Below are 25,537 nucleotides of genomic sequence, written 5' to 3'. Positions count from 1 at the left end.
AACCTGAAGGGCCTTGGAAAAACAAAACTGTGAAAATGATATAATCAGGCAACAGGAAAAAGAAAGTGCTGAATCTCCACATCTGCAACATAGCAACGAACATAGCAACACAATGTGCTATGGGTAAACAAAGTAACACGGAAACCACTTTCTCATATACATTAACAGGAACATTTTATGTTTTAAGTTGTGTGTTTAAACGGTTTAACGTTATTTCAAGCATTTAAAATATGCACATCAATAAATGAAAGCATCATTGGGTTATCAGTCTTGGTACTCTCGGACTGAATAACTGTAAACATGATAACATCAAGCTGCTCTGGTAATATGTAATCTCAAAACTTGAAATAACCTTTAACCATAGAAACACACACACACACTATTTTCCATGTAGATGAGGAAATCATTTTGTTGCCATGTTTGACACATAAACACTGTGATGGAATGATGTTTCTTAGTGTTGTGACTCTGACAGGTTCTGCTGTTTTACTTTGGCACGGCCTTATGATCTCTCTACACTGAGGCTGGCCTTGAAGGCAGTTCCTGGAAAGTCAGTGTACGCTCCGTCTCTCTGGCCTGTGTGAATATATGCCTGTGGTGTGAGAATGGTAATCTTGGCTCACGTATTGATGCAGTATTGGCTCAGTTTCCTGCATGCAACCCTGTACAAACAGATCAGTCTTCCCGTCTCTGAGGATGTATCTGGGGCAGAGAGAGGCTGGAGGAGGTAAAGCAAGACGAGAGCCAGGTCGGGGGAGGGGGGGAATACTGTCTGCAGCAACCTCCACTGGCAGAGGAGCTCAACTTCACTGCTGCTATTTTAGGCTTTAAACTTATTTTTCTTTTAAAACATCCAAAAGCCCCTAATGTTAAAAATAACCCAATCATCTTGTGAGTGATTTGTTTTACAAGGTTGGGTCACAGCAATGCAGGGAGAACTTGACCAACCCTGATGTTGTTAGTGTTGAGCCTCCTGGGGGATGGGGTAAGGGGTCAGGAGTGGAAAATATCAGACACGCTTTTTAGCTGTTATTTAGCAATGGATTGCAAAGATTCAACTGTTGGAAACTTCTCGCATGCCAGGACCACGAGGGACCCGTCAGATCAATTTGTTCTGGATAAGTCTGATCATAGCCTCAAGCTAGGGGGGTTGCCAAAGCATCGCAAGCAGGGACAGGGTGGAGATAGGCCAGAGTAACAAAGCTGATATTTGTGATATTGTGAAATAATTGAGACTAAGGCATTCTACAGAGTAGGAGGAAGATAAGGGATTAGAGAGAAGAGGGTTGCGGTTGAATAGTCCATTTAGCTTAGGAACCTTCCTAACGCAGTGAAATGACCCGGAAGTACGTCAGTGGCAGCCATGATAAGTGCCGTTCGAATTCTCTAGTCTAGATGATAGGAAAGGAGGTTTCAAACTTCCTTTATAACCTCCTTTAGCTTAGGAACCACTGGACCTTCCTTTACGAAAGGAGAGGAGGAAATGCTGCCCCACAATGCCTTGCGGCCGCGGCATTTGCCGTCACACAACAGTCGGCCGTTCACGAAACAACCGATTATGACCGAGAAATGATATCATGAAAGTTACGGTGCTTATTAAGCATTTAAAAACGTATGTGGTAACTTGCCAAAAGTGCTTTGTTTTGAACGTTCATCAGTATTATAATCAAAAAGAGAAATATGAACGTTACTTTTTACTGAAATGATCAAATAAAGTCAACATTTCACAGTCTTTACTGAGCTGTGTGGGGTTTGTTCAACTTTTAAAAGATGTTTGAATGGTGATATACACAGTGATAGATGTTAAGGACTAACGTTTATAATAAATACATTTGTATTGATTTTAAGAGCTTTTCATACAATCATACGTATTGGGATCATTTGTATTAATGTGGACCGGAGGGAGAGGGTGACGAGCATAAGTTTAACTTTCCTTTTTTATTTAAATTCCAACTTTGGTCATGAAGAATATGTTTCTCTGTTGTCCACGTTCATAAAGCATAAAACAACAGCATCAGAGCACGGTGCAGAGTCTCTAGATGAGTTTACAGTAGTCCCTCGTTCTTATTATACATCCCTGTTGTAGTCCGCTGTATAGAAAACTGTAGTTTCCATAGTTTCCCCACAGCAGCAGACGCACATTTATGACCTCCGCTGGCGCATCATAAACACGTCGGATAGTGAAAGTGCAGTCGGATTCTCAAAGCACCGCAGTCTCTTCTCCTAAAACCTTTTGAATTCTCCCATCCACTATCCCTTAACCCCGTGACGTTTCACACAGAGGTTAAGGAATAGACGATAGGGATAGACGTTAGGAGCTGATTTTTGGACTATCCGACTGCAACCGAGGATTGAGTAGACTTCTCTGGACTAATGGCTCCCCCTGTTGGCCCACACTGCTCCTCAATAACAACCTGACTTTGCAGACTGATGACTGACAGCAGGATTTACCACCACCCAAATAGTCTGGCTCTATTGTGTGATAAATATGTTATTTCTACAATGACATTTACATAATTGGGATCAATAAAGTACTATCTTATCTTATCTTATCTTAATGCATTTCGATTCTGTAAATACTTACATCCCAGCTGTCTAAATAGCAAAGTACACCGTGAAGTTTTGAATGCACCTGCCAATTGCCTGGTCAAGTTAGATGCTGCGTATCACAGTGCACTGAGATTTGTGACAAACTGTAAAGCATTAACCCATCACTGTACCCTGTATGCAAGGGCTGGTCTGCCTTCACTAACTGTACGGAGGCTCAGTCACTGGTACATTTTTATATACAAAGCCATGTTAGGGAAACTTCCATCCTACATCTGCTCCCTGATCTCACGGCGAATTGTAAGTGGCTACTGCCTGAGATCGCATGCTGTGGTTTTATTAAATGTGCCAACTGCTAGGACTGTCTTAGGGAAGATAGCATTTAGATGCGCAGCTCCACTGTCCTGGAATAGTCTGCAATTAAAATGGAAACTGAGCAATCTGGTGCCACTAAATGTTTTTAAAGCTTGGTTGGATGCTACTGAATCGGAAGCTGTTGGTACCTGTGCATGTGGATAGTTATGTAAATTGTAATCCCTGTAATGATACTGTATGATGTCCTTTTTGTTGCTCTGTTTATGTTTTTAATGTTTCATGTGGAACCTACTTGAGCAGGTCTCCCTTGAAAAAGAGATCAATGATCTCAATGGGATACAACCTGGATAAATAAAGGTTTGAAATGAAATGAAATGAAGTGTCTCTATTTAATTGAATTTTTAGAAGTTCTTAATTTAAAACCAGCAGTAAATGTTGAAACAACATCCTTTTTAAGAGCTGTGAAATGAACAGATTAAGTTCTTTTTTCATCTTTATTCCATGCACTAGTGTTTTATTCATGTTCATCATTATGTGAACTTCTTATAGCATGACATTTGAATATATGTATGAAGTGAGAGGGAAGTTTTCTAGAATACAAATAGGTAACAAACATCGATTGTCCTAATAAAGATGTGGGTCAACCATGCCAGAATACATTCAGTGCCTTATCATAGATTTTACAAGCAACTGGAAAGATGGAAAACCATTGTTCACATTTTTCCTCATTTAGTATTTTGGTGACGACTGTGGAGTCCTAAATCACCCTAGGTGTTCAACTGGGATGAGATCTGATAAACACAGAAGCAATAGCATATGATTCATACTTGTAGTATTCAGTAACCCTTGCGTCTGCTTTTGGATTTGTTTTCTTTAAAATGTTTCACCTATCTGTACATCATACTGCTCTGATTTGTGAGATGACCTACTGTGGACTCGGTGATTCCTCCCACTGACACGGTGAGGCCCAGCAGGGTGTGGTACTGATACTGGGGCAGTCCCAGCAGCTGGGTGATATACTGGAAGGCCTGGGATGGAGCACTCCAGTTCAGACTGGTTGTGGTCTCACTGAAAGACATATAAAAAGACTAAATATCACAAGTTGTTCAGACAAAAGTGCCACATCAAACAGTCCAGCATATAAGTTTGCTTCACTTCAGCTGTTGGAGCTATTAATGCAGGGTGGGGGGGGACACTCACAAAGGAAAGATGCGCAGCAGCTCCTCCTGGTGGGGGATGTGAGGCACTGCAGGCTCTTTGCTGTGGAGGAGGCAGAGGAAGACGTTTCCAGCGTGGGCTCTGTAGCGGTCGATCTTCTCGGCCGCCTGCTGAGCCAGGCAGCACATCACTCTCTTCACCCTGCACAGAGAACAGTTAGCACCTTGTTAGCTAGGGTGCTGGAGTCAAATATTAAGATATGTCAACAAATGTACATAAGTAAATCACTCTTGTAGTTTGAATAAGCCAAAAGGCGACATTGGGTGTTCATTCTAGCATGCTAGTGTTAAAGAAAATGTGACGCAATGATTACGTTTTATACTGTTCCTCTATTATAATAACTTGATCCAAGCTGAATTGACTTAGGCTGTAAGTATTGCAGCCACACCTTGAGATATCCAACACTAAAGATTACTCAGACCAATGGATAAACAACAAGTCTGAGACTCAAATTACAACTTTTTACTTTGTTGTGAAACACAGTGTGAAATTCCTCTAGATGTGTATGGCAAAGTAAAAAAGAAAATGCAGGATTTAGTGTTAATCAGAGTTTTCTGTTTGCTACTCACAGGTCTGGGAGGAGGATCTCTGGAGCGCTGATGGCCACCAGCAAGGTCACATCCATGATACTCGTCATCGCTGCCTCTCTCACCCTGGGAATATCACAGAGGGTAAAGACTTGGGTTTACCTTGCATACATTAACCCGGGTCATTAACAACCTCCTGAAGCTCCTTCAAAAGAATCCTTTGAAGCAAACATATTAAATGAATCAGGATCAGAATCAAGTTTATTAGCAGGTCAAATACACATACAAGGAATTTGCTTTGGTATCTGGTGGTGCGAACATAAACAATTAAGTATTAAGTAAAGAATATGTATTTTTAAGAAACAATTTAGCATAAGAAAAGGATGCTAAAGACAAGTATTTACAACTTATTTAAATGTAACTATACAAATAACCTTAAAAGCTAAACAACTAAAACACTTAGTGCAAAAAGCAGTCAGAGAGTTGAGCATGAACAGTAATAAAAAAGAACAAGGTGTTGTTCACATGATGTACATTTATGCAATGACTAATGTTTTTGGGGTGGATACAAAGTTTCACTTGTACAAATTAAGCACAGGCTAGAGCTTGCCATCCTCTGAAGATTGTATCTCAGTGTCACTAGATCTGGCAGTGTTATAGTCAAATGAGCTTCATGGCTGCAGGGCACAATTTGTTTAATTGAAATAGTAATGCACATATTCAAGAGTCACACCCTAAAAACAGGTGAGAAACATGTCCTAGTGTGGGTGTGAGCTTGACAAAAAAAAGACAAAAAGTCTGGTACAAAAATGAAAACAAAGAGTCGAGATAATAGCATGTTAAAAAGAAGAAAAATAACTAGATTACTAGAGTAGACAGCGTACAGGAAGCCGCCTGGCCTATTGTGAAGACATGTGACAAGCTTGGTGACATTCCTGGCGAGACGGTAAGCATGGCCTGGGGATACTAGTGACACAGGCACGCATGCCATGTCTTTGTGTCCCTAGGTTAAGCGACAGAAACACACCAGAGGCCTCAGGTCGGGGAGCATTTGTAATCCTTGAGGCGAATTGAAAGGCTGCGGGTGTATTTTTGAGCTTGTTTATTATGTGCGGTTACCAATAAGTGAACTTACCAAGCACCTACGTCCCCTCTGCTGTCTATCGTGTAGTCAGTCATGCAGTGGAGCAGAACGCCATACACCTCTGCAACATTCTCCGAGCACAGGGCAGAGTCAGGGGAGCCGTGGGCACAAACACCCACCTTCAGACACACTCTGATGGAGGTTGGAAAAGAAATACATGTTAAAAAAAAATGACTACAAGAAGAGCTATAGTAACTGATGACCTGAGATAATAAGAACTTATTTTGAGGGAAAATGCAACAGTTGTAAGAAGACCACTAATCGGACTCGTCCTTCAGGTCGTGCAGGTAAAGTCAGGAATGTTTATTTTAGCATTACACAACACCGCAGATAAGCTAACAGAGGAGGCCTTCACACATCAGGCATGAACGGTTGCGTAACAACTTAATCAAATAAGAATATATAAGAAAAAGGCAATAGAAGGAAGTAGTTCCTTATAGCGTGAAGCTTTAAAGCTCAAAGCAAACATTAAAATGCTTTTCCTTTAATAATTCTCTTTATTCTATTTACACCCAGTATGTCTGCACAGTTGCAGATAAAGGATACAGAATATAATCATTCATTTATACAATTCAACTCCTGTTGTGGCTGCAAAGTAGTGATGTGCGATCCACCCACCCACAGTTTGAGCAGGTTTGGGTAGAAAATATCTAAACATTTAAAATATATATAGATACTCACTGAGATATTGCTTTGACTGCATCTCTCCGTGCCTCTGTAAATTTCTCCTCACTCTGGCTGACAGTGCACATCTGCAGCAGGCCTTCAAGGATCTAACGGACACATGCACACAGGTACACTCTGGTTTTTAAACACCGATGCAGTGAGATGTAAATTGTCTAGAAATTGTACACATCCTCCACACACACACACCTGCTTCACTTTGCCATGGATCATAAATCTTGGCAGACAGCCGAGGGCGAGGGCCGATCCGCAACGAGTGAGCATCTGCGGACTCTTCAGCCCCTCGATGTACTGAGACACCAGGACATCTACACACAACGCCATGCAGAGGTTACCTTCATATTCAGATCTACAGAATAATTAGCTGAACTATATACTGTATGAATTTAAAACTCACCCTGAATTTGTAAGTCCGCTTGGCCCGGTTCGGCCTGGTAGAACTCATCACACAGGGCGGACAAGGCCGATACCAAGGAAACCTGCAGACAAAAGAGGATGAAGATCATGACTAGTAAACTACAAAAGGTGTTTCTGAATGAAAAGCAGCATGTTATATAATATTAGTGTCAGTCTTTACATTAACCTTTTTGAATTTGTTAAGAGCAGCCACTTTGTTTATGCATTTGTTTAACTAGTGTTTAATTTGCAGGAGAAAAGGAAATTTGGCACACACTGTGACCCAGGATGTGACACCCATTTTATAAATCTTACCACAATGCTATCCTTCACACCTCTAGAAACAAGATGGAGGGTCTTTATAGTGTCGTCAATCAGCCACTGCCAGCCAGCTGAAACACAATGTCACAACATGAGAGACGTTAAGCTAAAGAAGCTGAATGAAACACAGAAGTTTCAAAGCACAATATCAAGAATGAACTTACTGATCACAGGGTCGTTCTTAAAAGGCATTTTGGAGAGGGACAGCTTTTCAATAAGACAGCACACTGTGGAAAAGACAAACTGATCACATCTGCTGTTCAATGAGAAAATAGCATTTCCTTTTACAGAATGTCTTCTACCATAAACTCATGAATAACAACCACTCTTAAATATAATGAATTGCATTGCTTTTTGATCTGCTCTTAGACTTACCTGCTGGCCTCATTAGCGCTCCACCAAAACCCCTACAAAAAGAAAACATAATAATGATAAAAAGTCAAGAGTATTTTTGATGTATTACCGTACTGCTTCAAAACACCACCTCTCCACCTACCTGTACTGCTTTCTGTCATTCAGCTGAAAGTAAATAAACAAATCAACATCAGCAAAAGAGAACATTTGGATTACAGTTAATCGACTACACATGTTGTGCTCACTTACCTTCTGGTGGATGTTTTTTAAAGCATCAACACATTCTGAAGAAATCATGTCCACCACAGCCCTGTAGGACAAATGCAGGAGGAAAACATATGAGATTCATACACGGACAAAACGACAATTTAGAAAACAGAATTATAAATGACCTAAGAATGCACCTTTTCATTTGTTTCCTATAGTAACTGCATGATCAGTTCAGTTGACAGTGTTCTCATACAGTTCCATAATGTTCTCATTTCTAAATCAACATTTAAATAATACGCAACTTTTTTGTGTGCATGCAGTTGCAGAAAGGTTTAACTGTATTATTACTTTTACTTCTTTCAATTTCACATCACACAAATTGCTAAAGAGAAGCTCTTCCTCTGAGCATATCACCATTGTTAAGGTTAAGGTTTAGAACAATTAAATTCAAAGTTTCATTGACTGGGTATGAAAGTCTACCTGTTGGTCTGAAGGCCCAGTTTGTGGAGAGCGTGTGTAATCTCTGCACAGGCCAGGATGGCTCCATGGCGACCATGAAGGTCAATCCCCACTGCAATGGGCAACAGCTTTGGCAAAACTGTAACCAACAAAGAAGAAAGTGCATGGTAAATCTACTCATGATCAATAATTATAGGTTTCTGGATATTCCCTAAAGGCATTTCACATAAGCCATTTTCTTTCTCCCTTGCATGTGAAACAGGTCAGGTGACATTGTTTACCTGTTGTTGCCATATAATCGGCGGCCTGAGGCGTCAGGTTGTGGAGCGCTTTAGTGGCGAGCTCTCGGATCACACTAGAAAACAAGTCAAAAATATGGTTTTGTGTTTAAAAAGTTAGTATACATATACCCTCCCTCTTATTTGTCATGTATGAAGACCTGGGACCTGTTCTTACCTATCCCAGTGGTTGATCTTCATGGCTATCAAATGATCTATCATGGCCTTGGTGTACTCCGGGAAACTGGCTATGAAGACACTTTGAGCACAAAAAAGAAAGCTTTAGCTGCTTGTATGAACAGAAAATGAATACCAGTTTCAGACTTTCTCTCAAGTGTGTGTGGGGGGGATCCATTTCAGCGAGCTTTTTTCCATACATCTTTATTCTGTTGTCCTTGTTTTGTTCAGTTCTATAGTCAGTCATATCCTGAGGCTAGCATCTTGAATATTTGCTCAGCTGGTGGTGACACATTCCTAAAACGTATGTCTGTGTTTGTTGAGACGCACACATTTCTTTTCTTACATGGCTGATGTGTTTACTAAAGGTTAAAAACATTCATTAATTGAATTGGAACACATGTCCTTCTCAAGCGGTAAACTACAAATATATACCAGCAACATAACGGCTATATTCTGGGAGAGATTTAAAATCAATACCAGATTTTAAGAGTTTTATTTAAGAACCACATTACATTTTTTTTAACCTTATGATTTTTTTATTAAGTTGAATCAGTTAAAAGCTGCATACTTCTGGGTACTTGACTACCTAGAATTCAGGATGGGACATTACCTGTCGTTCCAAGCATTTGCCAAGTGCAGCTTCACTTGAGTATTGTGTGGCTAAGAGCAATGTGGCTGGGAAGGGCAAGGCCTAAAGATCTGCTATTGTGTAAAAAAACAGTTTTTCTTACGTGATGTTTAGATAGCAGTTGCTGATATTCCCAACAGCAAAGTAGTCTGCTGCAGTCAAGATGTCAATACCATGAGGAAACGTCCCCTGTTGATACAAAAGCAAGCAACACACAGCGTTGTGCATTGTGTAAGACTTACCATTACTGAGCAGATAAATATGAGATGGATACAATTCTGATTTAGCGTGAGGATGAGTTATGGCTCAATGACTGTTGGCAAATCACTTGTTTGCTGGTGCCCTGTAGCTGCACTTGGAGGCAATTTCTTTGTTTTAATAAGCTTGGAAATCAAGGCAAGTTTGAGCAAGAAATAGATGATTGGCAGCAAATATACGACAAATCACAGTCATTTTGTTACTCATCATACACAAGTAGTCAAGGCTGCGGTGACAAACCTGTCTGCCGACATTCTCCTGGAAGGCAGCCTGGGACAAAATGAGACAAATTAACTTCTGTCATGTTACTGAAAAACTTCAGAAATATTTGGAGGGTGTTGTCCTGAAAATCTTCAGTATTTCTATGGTGTTGACCGGAGGACTTACAGAGGCGGCTCTGCGGCAGTTGACATTCCGGTCGAACACAGCAGTGATCAGCAGAGCGCTGCAGAGAGAAACACAAAGAGTGGGTTGGAAAGGAGACATTCACTGAGCAAAGAAGTCAACATAACATTTCTCACTGAATGCAATAAAGAGAGGATTAGACAAGGATTACACAATAAAAAAACGTGTTATGGTTTAGACATGATACTGTACAATTTGAAAAAAGCAAGTATCAGTGCTTCCACTAGCTTTGTAAGTGAAAGTTTAAAACTTGTTTTCTGATATTTAAAGGTTTCAATATTTCATTTTCTTATTCTGTTATTATAGTTTCAGTAAAATATTTATCTTGGTTGTAGGAGAAAAAATGAAGGGAAGAAGGTGTATCACATTTTGCAGCTTTAAAAACATATTTACACAACAAAGGTTTTTAAAACCTACATAGTAAGGTTTCACTCACATTCTGACATTCACCAAAGTCTTTTTACGGAACTTGTGCACACTCAAGCACACCTATGCACATTTCAGTGCCGACATGTTTGTGCAAAATAATAGTTTATTGCTTTTTTACATTTATGGAATAAAGGATTTAAATATTTATATTATTTTATAATTTGTAATAATTCATTATCATTTTCTTAAAAAGCATTACGGTCTTTTAAAACCATACCTCGGAGAGCGAGCCCCTCCACTTAGGAACTACACACTCTCAAAAGTCTGGGCATCCTTATCTTAACTTTTCTTCATCATTTCTGGTGTGCACACAGCCCGGCCGTCGCATGCCCTTTTATAGTCAGGATGTCTCTCAAGAACAATTTAAGAAAATAATTACATTTGGAAGACATGGGTAAATGAAGCCCATTGTCTTCGTCTTTGAAACATTTATTTTACTGAGATCCTAACTTTGTATACCTCTGTTCTATTAGTATCTCAACATCTCAATAGAGTCTTTGACTCAGATTAAAGTAAGTTCTAAATCTAGATCACATCAACACCACAACACTGATTTTAAATGAGGTGCACAGGTTCCTGGAACAGTATGTAGATTCAGCCAAAACATGAATAACAATGACTTTCTTACAATGCTGGAAGTTATGCCTGATTATGATTGTTACCTCAATAACCCTCACACTGCCTCTACAAGTCTCAAGGGTGTGTGTGAATATCAGTTGTTAGAGGGGGGCTTTGCCAACTGATACATCATACAGTGACAGCCTCAGATTCTGTTTGCTCTCTTTCCAGGTTCCTTCCCTCCCACAGCAACAGTCAGGCCTGGAGCGTTACTAACTGCCCTGCTATGGCTTCCCTAATTGCCCCAGCCCTGAGGGCTTTGAAACATAAACAGCGCTCTCTTGATAATACAGGAAAGGATATGATGAATTATAAGTATGGCTACTACAATTAAGATATACAGTTGATTTTAACTGTGAAACAGAAATACAAAGGTTTGTGTGTGGTCCAAAGTCACACTATCTAAAAAGTGTGTTTTCTGATAATGTCATCAAGCTGTGATGAACAGAGCAGGAACCAGCTTGTCTGAGCTCTGCTGCCAAACGGCGACCGAAACCTACAGCAGCAGGCGAAACCTGGCAATCCTGTAGGCTAAGGAAAGGTAGGGTGTTGTCACGACTGCTGATGATATTGGTAGTCGCAGGGGTTCAAACTGACACTGCAGAGCTGGTCTGCACAGTCAGAGGGCGCAGGTTCATACATGCAAACCGAGAGAAGAGAGATCAAGGAGGACGCAAACCGTTACTGTTGACTAAGACTGAGCGTAAGTCACTGGATGATGTTGCACCTTAGTTTCTATACACTCTCTTACAATTTACTAATTGTTACGTACGTTAGCATTTCTTATGCGCAAATTCTGGGAACATAAGTTGTTAGATATTCTGCATTATAGCATAGGCCAAAATATATGTTTAAATATGTTTTTTGACCCTAATAAAAAACTAAAATGACTGAGTCAGATCTCAGACAAGACTGGCAATTGAACCTGTCTGTCTCATGTCTGAAAAAAGCAACCTGGTCACTTTTACGCAATAGTCTTGCAGCAATCTAATATCATGAACAAGTGGCTGAATGTGCAAATAGGGCAATACTCTTTACTCCAAATCTCACTTCCCATTTTATGCAACTGTTTTTTTCTAACACATTTTTAAAACAATGTAATCATGCAGTCACCACACTTACTGTAGACTAAAAAACACTCCCTTCTAAACTTAAATAATATTGTCTTCACCCCTGACTTAGTTCACATCTTACTTTCACAACATGGAGACCTTGGATTTAGTCCAGTATTGGGGCTCTATGAAATCATTTGGTATATTATTACAGTGTCAGACAGGGAGAAAGGGAACAAAAGAACAACTGACACTGACAGGGTGATCAACGGTAGGGTTTGGCAGCAGTAACAGTTTTGTAGAAAGAGAAAATGTAAACAAGGAAATGTAAGCATCTCAAAATGATTGTCATTGAAGAAAGCCTTTTCTATGAATTACCTTCAGACAATTGTGTTAACCACTTCACTTCCTTGTGAAAATATAACCTACTGAAGCCTAATTCAATATGTAGGCCCGAAAGTAGCACACCCATATATCTGCTGGTTGTGTGGGGACATGTATGATTGAAAACTGGTTTAATTAAGCAGTAAATAACTGCTCAGAGGCAAACCATGCAACTTCTTGGCAATTCAAAATGTTAATTTAAAATCAAGTGCTCCTATTGAAATCTCACTGACTTACAAAACGTTTCTCTCTCTCCTCTTGATTTTAGCGGTTTTGAATACAGGTTAGGAACACATTCACAGTATGTACATATTGATGCGTTTCCCCTGATAGTAGGCTTAATGTAAAAAGCTCTTTATGGGCTGCAACTCCCAGTTATCTTCGTCAGTACAGAGAAGGGATATTGTTATGGGATAATTAACATGTACCTGTGATGTTATGCTAATGTGAATAATGCTCAAAAAAATATACGTGATAAAACATACATAAGGAGGAAATGTGTTTGCACTATAAACTAACAGCAGCAGCAATTAATGAAATCAGTATTAATATTCATTTCAGCCACTTTTTCATCACAAGTTTCACCTTCATGTCACGAAAAGGGTGAACTTGACGGATATAAATATGTCATTGGTGTGGTTTTATACCTGTGAAGTTTTCATAGCAAGGAGAGGGAGGTTACCTGGAAATCTGAGTCACATAAGGCTCGAGCTCCTTGGGTTCATAAGCCCGGGCGAAGGACCAGCACACGTAGCAGGCAGCGTCTCGCACATTGGAACCCACGCTGCACGCTCCTCGCTTTTCCTCGTAGGTCAGGGATTTGACAATGAGTGGCACAACTGCAAGTAGACAACAGAAACAGAAACGTGGTTTGATTTTAAGAATAAGAAATACAAATGTCAAAAACATATTACATATACCGTTTGCAATCTTTGTGGTGAGTTCATGTCACAATTTAAACATCATTGATTAATCAAAATCATTGAACTGAAACCAGTAACAACTAGCTGCATTATAGATTATGTGTGCTCAATTTATTTACTAAAGATTAAGTCCTTTTTTTCTCCTGATGGTACAGCCAGTACTGGCACTTTGCATATTTATAACCTATTTGGTGTGATTTATGCTAAGTAGGAAGTGTGGTTCCTGAAGTGAGATGGGCCACTTGAAGCCCATACCCATACCCATACCCATACCCATACCCATACCCATACCCATACCCATACCCATACCCATACCCATACCCATATCCATACCACTTCCTGGTTAGCTTCTGAGGGAGCCTGATTGGAGCGGCAGGCAGTCCAGTCCTCCAATCACAGAGGTTCAATTCTGGCGGACAGGGTATAAAAACTTGGCCAGCTTTTTAGCCATTGGTGTTACTATTTCAATTGTGAAGCATGGCACCCGGTTCCTATTAGTGTTCAGCCCGATACATCTCAACCCATGTAGAGTTTGTGTTCATACCAAATCCAACTGGTTTTATGTTTGTTCCCTTTCCACATGAACACATTTTAACTTGAGCAAATAATGGAGTGAAAGTCTGAAATAACAGGTGTCAATTATAATCAGTGGTATATATAATAAGTGGTTAGTAATAAAGTCATCTCAGTTAAGTTCAAGTCAAGTTTTAGATGTGTAACACTTCTTTGAACACTGCTCTAATTGACCAAGTTCAGCTAAATGTTATCTACATGTGTCGAGCGTAACACGTTATTGACAGAAATGATGCCTGTGTGGTCATTTCCACAAAAGACAGAGATAAGGCACTTAAGTGGTCGAAGGAGTGAGAGCCCCCACCCCACCCCATCATGTAAATCATCGCTCGAGGCTGGACTAATATCAGGTACATCGGTGTTGCCTGAGGGCCCTGCTGTTGGAGCTGAAGCCCCGCCCACTGGTGAGACAACATCTTAGAGAGAGAAACTCACCACACAACTAGCATTAACAAGAACAGCACACACATGCTTCATCACACACATACTCTGAACTTTTAGCACGTATAGGAGAGACATCCTGACTAACGCTGGCTGCGGACGGTGCAGCAGCTCTCTGCAGGCTGAACACTCAGGAGACGACACTGTTGCTACAACCAGAGCAGGTAATTTGAGTTTATTTAAATTCTCCCTTAATTAAAAAGGAAGCTGCATTGAGTTACATTTGTAGCAGTCGGCCAAAGCCGGAACACTGTTCTGTGTTATAGGACATGTCTATTTAAAAAAGTACTATTGACTATGTAGTTTGTAATATTAAGGGAAGCTATAAGCTACGTATGCACCTGTTACCTATTGATTTAAATGAGCTCTAACTTGAACTGCAATGACTGATGCACAGGAAATGCTTAAAGCACCTGGCCTCTGCAGACCTCTCAATAAGTTAAATATACTTTGTAAGATGAATTAGTTGGATTAACTACTTTTTAAAATTAAAACAGACTCTCAGTGAAAAAAGAAAATCATCATCTGAGCTCAAAACAACCAATAAAATATGTTTATGACAGAATAATAAAAGGTTCCTGGCTTAATATTTTCAAAGTGAGAATCATACGATGTTAAAAATGGATTTTCAAATGAATTTAGTTCTTAAGAAAGGAGTGGCTTTGCATGCTACAACAGTTGGACAGAAACTTGAGTGACAACTTCTTGCGACAGCGCATGACAAGCAGGTTCCTCGACGCGGCACCCAGCTACACTTAACTCACAGCTTTAGGTGATGTTTCATTGAAGGCGAGCCTGCAGTGTTTCAGATCAAGTTTACTTCACTGTTATTTCCTTGAAAAGGCTTTCTACAATTACTGCTTTACACTTACAATTATTAAAGAACAGCTCATTCTCATGCATCTACAGCGCTAGTGAGCTCATGAAAAGATGATTTGGGAATCGAGTGCATCCCGCAGGTGTAGTCATGGGAAGCAGGTGGCTTGTGGTTCCCACGCCGACAGCAAAGAGTTGAGTTGGGTTGATAGAGAAATCAAGTCTTGTCATGCCCTTGAGGTCTGCGTTAGTAAGCACCACGTCTGCCCAACACCTGCCTGCCTGGTGCTTTAGCAGCTCTAACAATACAGGGCAAATGAGCGATATCAAAACAAATAGTCAGGTGAACAGGCAGGTATTGTAGAGGTGTCAGTAAGCCGCCGTCAATGAACCAAAACCATACAGAGACAGGAGTGCACCCCTGCAAAAAGGTCGGTACACTTTTGCATACAGTGGACGAGTTTTCATATTTAATTATTTATCTTCGGGGTCCAGTCCACTGTGAAGTAACAGTTGTGGAAATACATTAGCCTGAGGGTGCAGTGTTTTGTGCAGATAGAGATTTTTGTTGGCGCAAGCAGTTCCAAAAAAAACGTTCCAAAGAGAGAAACTCCCCACCTGAACCAGTCAAACGACTCCAACAGCCGGATGGCAGTCAGCTCAGTGAGAATCTGCTGCAAAAGCTGCAATGATTCATGAGATTCTTTACAGAGTCCCTAGCAGCTTACAGTATGCGACTAGAGGAACCTTTAAAAACCTGAACTTCTACTAATTCCTTAACTGTAATGCGTTTATTTTTCTATCAGATAACAGCCGTTAGAATAAAGATGGAGACTGCTCAGGAACGGAAGCCAAAAAGGCCCCACTACATTCCCCGACCGCCAGGCAAGCCTTACAAGTACCAGTGTTTCCAGTGTCCTTTCACCTGCAACGAAAAGTCCCATCTCTTCAACCACATGAAATACAACTTGTGTAAAAACTCCATCTCCCTGATGTCGCAGAAAAATGGACAGACAGCCCGACAGGTCAAGGCTGTAGTAAAGGGAGTCCCTGCCAAATCTAAGGACTGCCCAAGCCCCGTGCCAGCAGCTGAGAACAATAGTCCTGACAAACAGGAAAATGAGAAAAAGGCTGAGAACACAGACACAGAAGAAGTAGATGTTGGGTGTGACAGTGCGGTCAATAAGGAAAACCAGAGTGGGACAATATCAAATACAGAAACAGAGGGAGGGAACAAGGAGAACACTGAGGGCATGTCTCTGCCACGCCCTTCTGCCTTCTACCCCGTCACACCCAAAAGTGACGGAGCAGAAGCCTTCGAGTCGTCTGTGCCACAGTCAGAGGATTCACAAGCTGCTGCTCCCACTTTCAGCCACCCAGGCTTCCCATGGGGTACGCTTTCATCCTCCATTCCCCTAAAACCATTCCCCCCTCCCATGGTTCCTGAATACTCTCCTTATCTCCTTCATGACCGACCCCTGTATCCTCCATACTACCTCCCAGCTAACCACCCTGCGAGTGAGCCAAATTCTTCTTCTTTCCGGCCAGAGTTGATCAATCCCCAAAGGCCTGTGGTTCCACAACCTATTGCCCCACATTACACTTCTCTCTTTCCCTCGTACCTAAACAGATACTGCCTCCCTATTCACCCGGGCCCCCCTCTGCATTATACTCTGTACAGACCCCATGAGCTCTCCATGCATATAAGGGAATCAAGATATCTTCCTTTGGATCTGTATGGCCCGGCCCCAGGGCCAAAGGATTATGATTTATACATGCATTCACAGCCCAGTACCAACATCCTCAACACATCTACAGAAGAGGGGAGCAACCACGGGCAAAGGGGAGACAAGGAAACAAGGCTGAGTCCTAAAGAGGGCTGTTCAGCCTTTGGGGTCCCCCGACAGGCCTTGTCCAACACACAACATCCAGAGAGACGCAGAGGCCCCACATTACACCAACAAGGGAGACTCACAGACAACAACCCGACTAGGACCAACAGCTACAGCCGTGCAACCCTTCAACTGTGACCAACGGCACGAAGAGTCTGCAGAAAGCTTACTGCAGTTGAAACACATTAATGTGGATGGAGGGTATGTACAAATCTGTCTTTCTTTGTGTGATTGGGCAACAGTTTATTGTTCTTTAAATGTGGTAATGTATGGTAGTCAGTCCTTTCATTCTTTATTTTGTCTGGTCTCTTTCAGATTAGCTGAGAGCAGCAGATATTCCTCTACACCACCCCAAGATGAAGAGGACAACAGAGAAGACCTGGCCCCCCTCAACCTCTCAACGAGGAACCAGGACAAAGAGCCTACAGACCACAGATTGAGGTGGTCAGACAATCAGACACTAAAGGGGGAAGAGTTACCTCTGAACCTCAGCCTACGAGCTTCGTATAGCAGTCCTGTTCCCATCTCTGCCCCGAGCACTTCTGAAGATCTTCAGCAGAGGCCAGACACTGAGCTGGACGAAGAGCCATGTGACCAGAGGCAGACTGCAGCACTGGCACTGTGTCAACTAGCCATTGCTAGCTCTGTTGCCTCTTCATGCAAATTCAGCACTACAGAAAGGCCCTCAGAGGACTCAGACAGCTCTTGCTCTCCAAAGAAAAGCAAACACATAACTGAGGCTAAAACAACAAGCAAGAAAAGAGCAAACCGCAGTGAGGCTGAGAGCAAGTGCCATAAAGCCACCAAGAGGGCAAAAGCATCAGGGCGGGCTCTCAGGAGGAGGCCTCGCTGCTGCTGAACACTGACTCTTATCATATTTGGTCACTTTCGCCACAACAAGCATCAACTGACAAAGATCAAATGATTGAAAATGTATAAAATGTATATTGCAGTGCCACAAGTTCAACATTAAAATAATTGTTAAATGTAAAGATTATTTGCATATATTGTATATATAAAACTAAACTTTTATAAGGGCTGTTTATATTTAAACCTGGACATTCTTTGCAATGTTGACAATGTGACAATGAAATGTGGGGATGTACTGTAAATGTCAATATGTTGAATAAATAAAGAAGTCATATTTGATGGTGTCGTCATTAAATGAAAACAGACTGCAAGAAAATCCTTCATTTGAATAAAGTGCTTAGTCGAATAACAAGAGTAAAAACATTTCTTTATCAAAACAATATATTTAACTTGGTAGTTTCATCAACATAACTATGTGGTGGACTGAGCTCTGTTGCGTGTGAGTGTTTTTTCTAGTAAGCTTACCCAAACTCGAATCACTACTATGCAGCCACCACTGAAATCTTTCGCCTAAAAGTATAAAACTAATAATAATTTAATGTAGCCTACTTTCTATCTGAAATTCGGCAGCAATATTGTAAGTTCATTTTAAGTTTCAAACAGAATAAAAATATATTTTATAGTAATCATTCAGATGTTGATAAAGATTCTGAATGTCGATGTTATACTACTCTGAAGCTTCCAACTTTTCCGTGCAGCACTACCAGCGCACAACAGTCCTGTAAGAGTATCTTAGGATAACATTGTCAGTGTTAGATGTTGTCACATACCATCAGTAAGCCTTGAAGGCAGCAGCAGGCCTCTCCTGCCAAGCTCTGCCAGTGCCAGGCAGCCTCCATGCCAAGCATTGTCAGTTTCCTGGAAACTGGAAACACACAACACAGCATAGCATTACAAACTCAAAGTATAAACTTAATTAGTTAAAGGAGCATGAAAATGTGTCCCTGTGTGACAGGTGCTTTGAGAAAAATAAAATAAACATATAAAGAAATGATGGATGGCATAGTGTGACTGATGGAGAGCCAATGTGCCCCCAGCAGGAGCCTACCTGAAGCAGTCCAGCACTGATCCAACCACCTCATCTGCCAGCTCCTTGGGAAGCCTCCCAGTCACCCTCCCAATTCTGAGGGAGTGAATAGAAAGGATAATTATTGCAACGCTGAAACTCTTTTGCCCGGAGATGTTTTTGAATACAAATAAAAACTAAAACTAAAAGCAACAAGGACAACTTTTCACTCAGATTGTTACCCCTTCGCTGCAGACCAGCGCACAATTGTTTCCTTATCTTTCAGTCCCACCAGCAGATACTCTGTAAAGAGAAATATGATTCAGATTAGATTTCCTTAGCAGAGGTAGTGCAATAAAACACTTTTAGAAAAGAGTGGAGCCTGAAACTGACCAATAACCGTCTCCACTTCCTCAGGAATATCATAGTCTTCCTCCAGTTCTTGTATCTCCACTTCAGGAGTGGCAGCCGTGGCAGATTGGGAGGCGGACAGGTTTGCTGCAAGGGAGCGGTTGCCTCTCTGGTACCTGAAGAAAACATGGATATAAACCTTTTTTAAGGTACTTAACTTGGTGCTACAAAAGACCCATAATTGGATTGTTTTGTTATTAACAATATTATTTCAATTGCTGTTATGCATGCTTAAGGTTTAACAAGATGTTCTAATCTGTACACATACATATTGGAATTCTGCATCGATGTGTTGGACAGATAAAGATTGTGACAGCTTATTTTAGTAGGAAGCATAGTTTTCACAATGTTGGATATAATTAGCTGTTCTTATGACTGACCTCCAAGCAGCCAGACGTGGCTTCAGGAAGGTGAGGCCGAGCCTCTGGGTGAGTTTGACGCCCTGCTTCCGCAGCTTGGCCTGGTTGCTCTCCGAAAGATGTTTCTTCTCCAGACACTGCATTATCGTAGGAGCTGAAACCAATAAAGACATCAAAAGTGTCAACACTTTTATAAGAAATACATTGATTAATATACTAAGGAATACATTATATATATGTACATACATTTGATATTTTTAAAGGTATCCTGCTAGAGGCATAAACAGATAAATGTGACTCATCTCATTATGCTGACAACTCTGAATTATTCATATTAACAGTGTTTTTTATATCACAGGTAGGACACAATAATTTGTAAAGACAAACACTTAAAGCTTGAAGTTGCATTTGGTAAAATATTTGCAAATCATTTTGACATTATTATGATTTTTGAGAGGATTTGTACCAAACAAAGAGTGTTTTCTTAAGACACACAGTTCCCTTTAACAAGTATTGTGACTTCTGCGATTACATAAATTGTAGGAGGCTATGTTGTGATTTTGACAACATTTTGAATGTTACCACCTATTTCCAGGTAACTTAACAACACCCAACTGCTTTTGACCAGGTTCACATGTCAGCTATGACTGAACAGTCTCTACCTAAGAGAGTTAGAAATGTGCATTGGAAAGCTTATATATTTATGTATGGAAATGCTCTGTTTTCATACTAAAAATGAACATATCCTGCATTCAAATATCTCCCCTTTGGCAAAGGACATTTAGATAATGATCTGTAACAACAAATAATGATGTTACCACAAGCAAAACTGACCAAAAGCTACAAATGCAACAATTATTTCATTACTTGCTGAATGTATTAACAGGGGAAAGAAAACCTACCATACTGCAGGAGGTCATCTCTTTTTCCATGTTTGAAAAGCTTCCCCTAGGTGGACATTAAAAAGATGACCAAATCAATTCCAGATACTGAAGGGGAACCATGATTGCACTAACACTTGCAGCATCACGCAATGATTGTTGCACTGACAAAACACACATTATTATTATCTCAAAAACCAATGCGTGTAAGTTAATATTATTTTTTGGAATGTCTTGATTCTTTGCAGCACTTTACGCTGAATCTACAAACACAAACAAACAAGCAAGGGTCCCGAAGCTTGTTGACTGAACACACCAGCCAGTTTTAAACGCCCTAAGCACCACATAGGCAGGGAGCAGCTTCACATCACAGAGTAAGTACAAACACACTCTTTCTAAAACATGTCATGCAAGTTTATGTGCCAAGGACATGACTGTAATGTTCTTGCTTGAGGGCTGCATAACTTTACCTTAGTTAGGAAGTGATTGATAAAGATTTATAGTGAGAACAGGTGTATCTAAGAGTCTTCCAGTGGAAAAGGAGTTAATTAAAACCCCTTCGTTCAAAGTCCCCTCAATGTTGTTGTCATTTGATAAAGAACCGTTTGGCTTAAAGCAGTGGATAAAACTGACGCAGGTGACTTGAAACAGCAGATCGCACACACGCAGCAGGTGCATTACACACCTGCCAAAACCACATGAGGCATTGTGTGAGGCATACCAGTCATGTCAGCTCTTGTAAACTATCACCTGCAGGCTTTAATACAGTGGTGAACACAGATTACACTGGCTTTTAATATACACACACAGGCAGTCATGAATACATGCAGGTTTGAGTGGGATAGGGGAGTGTGTGTGTTTACCAGAGACTGCAGCGCACCATCCAGCATCCCAATGCCTAACGGTGACAGCTCATTAGTTTGGGTTATGGTGGTCAGGCTATAGTCCAAAAAGTCTCCAAGGCGCTTCATTTTGACATCAGGGCGTGTCATGAACCTGTACAGTCACGTACATAAGACAAAAAAAGGTCTCTTGTGGGTAAACAAATGCAGACACCAGTGAAGACGCGGAAAGAACAACAATGCCCTCTATTGACTGGAAAACTAATTACAGTTAATGACCTAATAACTCTATATTGTACCTTGTCTTTACTGCAAGTTGCCATATTTTTTTAATAATAACACCAGTTTTTGGTCATGGTTGACACAGGCTTTCCTAATAGACATACAGTAGACATTGTGTATGTTCACCATGTATGCAACAAGATTTTTTATTTAAAAAAACAACAGGAATGTTGATGTTTTTTCTTTTGTTTTGTATTTTAAAGCTTTTGGTTTATGTACACTTCATGGCAATTGTAAACATGAAGTAAAAGAAAAAACATGGAGGTGGATGGCTACATCAATTTATCTGAGTTGAAGACTCTCATCACACAGCAAGTCTAAGAAAACCTGCTCAGTTTCTTTGTTGTCCAAGACTAAATGATATGTAATAAGTGTAAGAGCTGCCAGCAGGAGAGTGTTAGTCAGTTACTTACAGCCGTCTGGATTCACAGACACAATGACTGAGACATTAGTGACACTGATGCAGTTCTCTTGCAGTCCGAAGTCTATCCTGTGACACTTATTTGCTATTTGTACCTGATTATTAGTTTACAAGGACTTTGTCGTGAGATACACCCAAAGTTCTGTGTGATCAGTTTCTTTCTCCATACTTGATAACACTGGTTTGTTGTCATTTCTTTCATTGAGAGGGCCTTAAAGAGACAACTATATTCAGGCAGATAGTATTAGAATAATTAAGGCTTTTTTGAACATTGCAGCATTCAAAATGACCTAAACAGTGGCATAATATATCATTTTTAACTAAATATTGGCCTGTGCAGTATTCACCTGTTTAATAATATTGACCATCTTTGCCCCGTGGAAAAATTACATATGTATTTGGCCATGTATGTATATTGAAGTTATTTTTTTTTTTAAATCGAACAGTTTTCATGACAAACTGCAGATTTCTTTTACAAAGAAATATGTGTAAAATAGAAGGTGGTCTAAAATCATATCAAAGAGGTGTGTCCCACTCTTGTGTGGTAATAACACAATGCTGCATTGAGGAGGAGTCATTGGGCCACATGACATGGAAGCTATTGAAAATAAATGTGACTTTTAAACAACAACAAAAAACTGCTGAATTGAAAAACTTGAACTTTTCTTTTGTAAGGAGCATTATTATTCAATTTGTTCAAAGGTTATACAAATTTGAATAAAACCACAAAATCAAAATACAAGGTTATCGTTAATAGGAGGGGGTTGAGCACTTACTTTGATACCAGTACACACGCTGCATCTCTGGAGCTGTCAGAGACCAGAAGATAGGACTGGAAAAGAATACGGTATGAAAACATGACTGCACAAGATGATAACATTCTTAACACTAGATCCGCCACATCACAATCGCAACAGCGTCATCACTCACAGAGATGTAGATCTTCTTGACAGATTTTTGTATTAAATACTGGCTTTTAGCTCATAAGGAAAAACCCAAAAGAGCCAGCTTACTAGCTGTTACCAAATGATTGTCTTTTAAGATTTGTCTTATTAGAAAGTGCTTCATCAAGGGATATTAATGGGGTCCCAAATTATAGAGTATCATAACCTCGTCACCTCTCACAACATGTTGTTGAACCAGGTGGCCAACCTATTTTCTTAACTTCAGCTTACTCTCTCTCGACCTGATCTCTCTCCCTATTCTCATTCTCCTCACCACCAACAGCGTCCAGCTGTAGATGGCCCTGCACCTGCAGCAAACATGTGTGTCACTTTTACACAATCGGCAGCATCTGCATGAAGGGCCTTCTTTTTCTTCGCCCGCAGTTTCTCTGCGCCTCCTTTACACTTTGACTTCTTGATTTCTCACTCAAACTTTTTGTCGATGCACAATTTAATGATGACGCAGGAGCCCAAAGGGGAGGTGACAGATTGTGTGATTTGGCCAGCCCAGCATAAATTAACAAAAAATATGAAAACAATTGGCAGGTCTACCTGAACGGGCGTCTTTAAGTTGTGTCTGCCCACCGGGAAAGTGCCTGGTATGCCAGATGGCCAGTCCAGCCCTGCACACTAGCTAGTTGTTGATGTTATAATAATATAATGTATAATATGTTACCTTTGTGCCGTAATGGCATGTGTGAATGTGTTGCACGCATCGCCAGCAGGTGGTGCCTTTGGGTAAATTTGCAATTTGGAGTGTGCCCCAACAAGGGTGACTGAGTCAAACGTAGAGCTCCGCCCACATTGAGGTACGCCCCGATATTGCACACTGATACAGATCTATATCTCTTACACAAAACTGCTAAACAACACCAAAATAATTTGCTATACTTTACTTGCCTTTGCAATAGCTAGAATACGGTCCATGGTGGACTCTTTGGCCTTGCCGCCGTCTGAATCCAGATGACCATCCAGACGACAAAGGTCAAAGGGTATGAGGCAGGTCATGGAAAGCCACAACAACAACATGTAGCGAGTTTCCCAAGTCTGGAAAAAGTATGGAAAACACACTAATGTTAAATAGTTGAAAAAGCCAACAACAAAAAGATTATACATTCAACCAAATAGGAGGTCAATGCAGAGAGGTGTGGTTGTAAAATTCCCCATGAGAAATAATATCAGTGTTACCGCAGTGTCTTTGGGATCCTGCCTGGACAGCAGGTCCAGTACTGGATGGACATCTGCCACTTCATGGGGCAAAAGCTGCATGAAGATTTTATAGCCTCTGACCTGCCAAGAAAAAGATACATTACGCAATTGCCATGAATGTCATATATATATAAACTATAGGGCTACCACTATGGGCCCTGCCTGTACCTATTCGCTCTGCCATCGCGTGAAGGGTCTGCTAACAAGCGACCAACAGAAAGGTTAATGTTAATGTTGTTGCACGTCACAAAGGCACGTCCCCGCTACCACCACCCCCCAAGTATATTTCAGATCTGTGGGAAACACTGTAAACCATTTCTGATAGCAAACAAATGACACAATTCAGCCTTTTGAATTCAAACAATAAACACAATTCTGTTTATATTCTTCTCTTTAGTGCAGTCTGGTGGGTTTTCACTGACATAGTAGTGAAGACACCGCCAATGTGAACACTGACCTTACAGATGATGTAGAGAAACTTGAAACTCAAATGAACTAATGAAGGCGGGGACGTATCACTCCTCACAAACTCCAGCATCATGTTAACCATCCATTCTGAAACAAAGTATGAAATATGTTATCATAAATATATTCTTCTATATAGATTGTGTGTGTGCTGTCATCACAGTGCACGTTACCCAAGTGAGGGTCCAGGAGATGAGGCTGCTCTTGGTATCTGTCCATTGTCACTGTAGGAGGAAACAGTGTGAGGAATTGCGAACAAGCCACGGTTAAAATGACATGCTATGCTTCATGTTGTCTGTGGATGCCTGTCTCACCTAAGAACTTCTCTGTGGCGCGCTCTATTGTCTTCATGTCCCCGTGGACCTCAGGCAGGCTGGCGATGAGAGCTTTGGTCTCGCTGCTATCACTGAAGCCCTCCAACACGCACAGTTTTACAAAAGACTCTCCTTCTTCACCACCGGGACACCCACTGTCTGTCTCCGATGAGGCCATCCTGTCAGACTTCTCACGTTGATGCAGAGGCTAACGTTAGCGTTATAACGGTTCTAACACACTTAGCTAGCTACTATTAGCATTCAACACAAGCAAAAGTAACACGTTTGGCATACAAAATTGCTTGAGAAACGATGTAATGTATTGAACTCAAATAGCTACGACACGGACTTGGATAGACGGTAATGGCGTGAAAAAAGACTACACAAAAAATGAATTTAATAGCATTAAACTAAACCCAGTCATTAGTCTTCAGCTCTTCTGTTGTGATGTACGCAGTCAAACACAAACTCGCGCCCCGCC

The 25,537-nt window shown here is 40.8% G+C and overlaps 2 protein-coding genes across 2 annotated transcripts in view; one reads left to right on the top strand and one right to left on the bottom strand.

Annotated features, from left to right (window-relative positions):
* tbcd (tubulin folding cofactor D) overlaps positions 1 to 25,537 on the bottom strand; it is a 28,377-nt gene extending 2,840 nt beyond the window's left edge. The window contains exons 1-32 of the mRNA XM_034142850.1: positions 25,057 to 25,537; positions 24,916 to 24,966; positions 24,735 to 24,832; positions 24,257 to 24,358; positions 23,969 to 24,115; positions 22,901 to 22,956; positions 21,443 to 21,575; positions 20,601 to 20,646; positions 19,720 to 19,852; positions 19,322 to 19,455; positions 19,171 to 19,231; positions 18,971 to 19,045; positions 18,693 to 18,787; positions 13,090 to 13,246; positions 9,907 to 9,964; positions 9,760 to 9,789; positions 9,365 to 9,450; positions 8,632 to 8,712; positions 8,457 to 8,530; positions 8,197 to 8,314; positions 7,756 to 7,816; positions 7,649 to 7,671; positions 7,528 to 7,559; positions 7,317 to 7,379; positions 7,147 to 7,223; positions 6,833 to 6,914; positions 6,625 to 6,743; positions 6,433 to 6,524; positions 5,743 to 5,883; positions 4,650 to 4,733; positions 4,063 to 4,221; positions 3,792 to 3,930 (exon numbers count right to left, since the gene is read on the bottom strand). Of these exons, the coding sequence (XP_033998741.1) occupies positions 3,792 to 3,930; positions 4,063 to 4,221; positions 4,650 to 4,733; positions 5,743 to 5,883; positions 6,433 to 6,524; positions 6,625 to 6,743; positions 6,833 to 6,914; positions 7,147 to 7,223; positions 7,317 to 7,379; positions 7,528 to 7,559; positions 7,649 to 7,671; positions 7,756 to 7,816; positions 8,197 to 8,314; positions 8,457 to 8,530; positions 8,632 to 8,712; positions 9,365 to 9,450; positions 9,760 to 9,789; positions 9,907 to 9,964; positions 13,090 to 13,246; positions 18,693 to 18,787; positions 18,971 to 19,045; positions 19,171 to 19,231; positions 19,322 to 19,455; positions 19,720 to 19,852; positions 20,601 to 20,646; positions 21,443 to 21,575; positions 22,901 to 22,956; positions 23,969 to 24,115; positions 24,257 to 24,358; positions 24,735 to 24,832; positions 24,916 to 24,966; positions 25,057 to 25,234 (2,985 nt within the window). The 5' untranslated portion in view covers positions 25,235 to 25,537. The remainder of the gene's footprint in view (positions 1 to 3,791; positions 3,931 to 4,062; positions 4,222 to 4,649; positions 4,734 to 5,742; positions 5,884 to 6,432; positions 6,525 to 6,624; positions 6,744 to 6,832; positions 6,915 to 7,146; positions 7,224 to 7,316; positions 7,380 to 7,527; positions 7,560 to 7,648; positions 7,672 to 7,755; positions 7,817 to 8,196; positions 8,315 to 8,456; positions 8,531 to 8,631; positions 8,713 to 9,364; positions 9,451 to 9,759; positions 9,790 to 9,906; positions 9,965 to 13,089; positions 13,247 to 18,692; positions 18,788 to 18,970; positions 19,046 to 19,170; positions 19,232 to 19,321; positions 19,456 to 19,719; positions 19,853 to 20,600; positions 20,647 to 21,442; positions 21,576 to 22,900; positions 22,957 to 23,968; positions 24,116 to 24,256; positions 24,359 to 24,734; positions 24,833 to 24,915; positions 24,967 to 25,056) is intronic.
* Positions 14,345 to 18,201, top strand: znf750 (zinc finger protein 750). The gene is given in 4 exon segments (XM_034142851.1): positions 14,345 to 14,508; positions 15,967 to 17,049; positions 17,051 to 17,253; positions 17,368 to 18,201. Coding segments are annotated over 3 exon segments (1,809 nt in total). The 5' UTR covers positions 14,345 to 14,508; positions 15,967 to 15,987; the 3' UTR covers positions 17,912 to 18,201.

This window comes from Trematomus bernacchii, unplaced genomic scaffold (genome assembly GCF_902827165.1).
Source record: "Trematomus bernacchii unplaced genomic scaffold, fTreBer1.1, whole genome shotgun sequence".
Classification (NCBI taxonomy): domain Eukaryota; kingdom Metazoa; phylum Chordata; class Actinopteri; order Perciformes; family Nototheniidae; genus Trematomus; species Trematomus bernacchii.
Note: the sequence above shows the minus strand (reverse complement) of the source record. Positions and strands in the feature narration are given on the sequence as shown.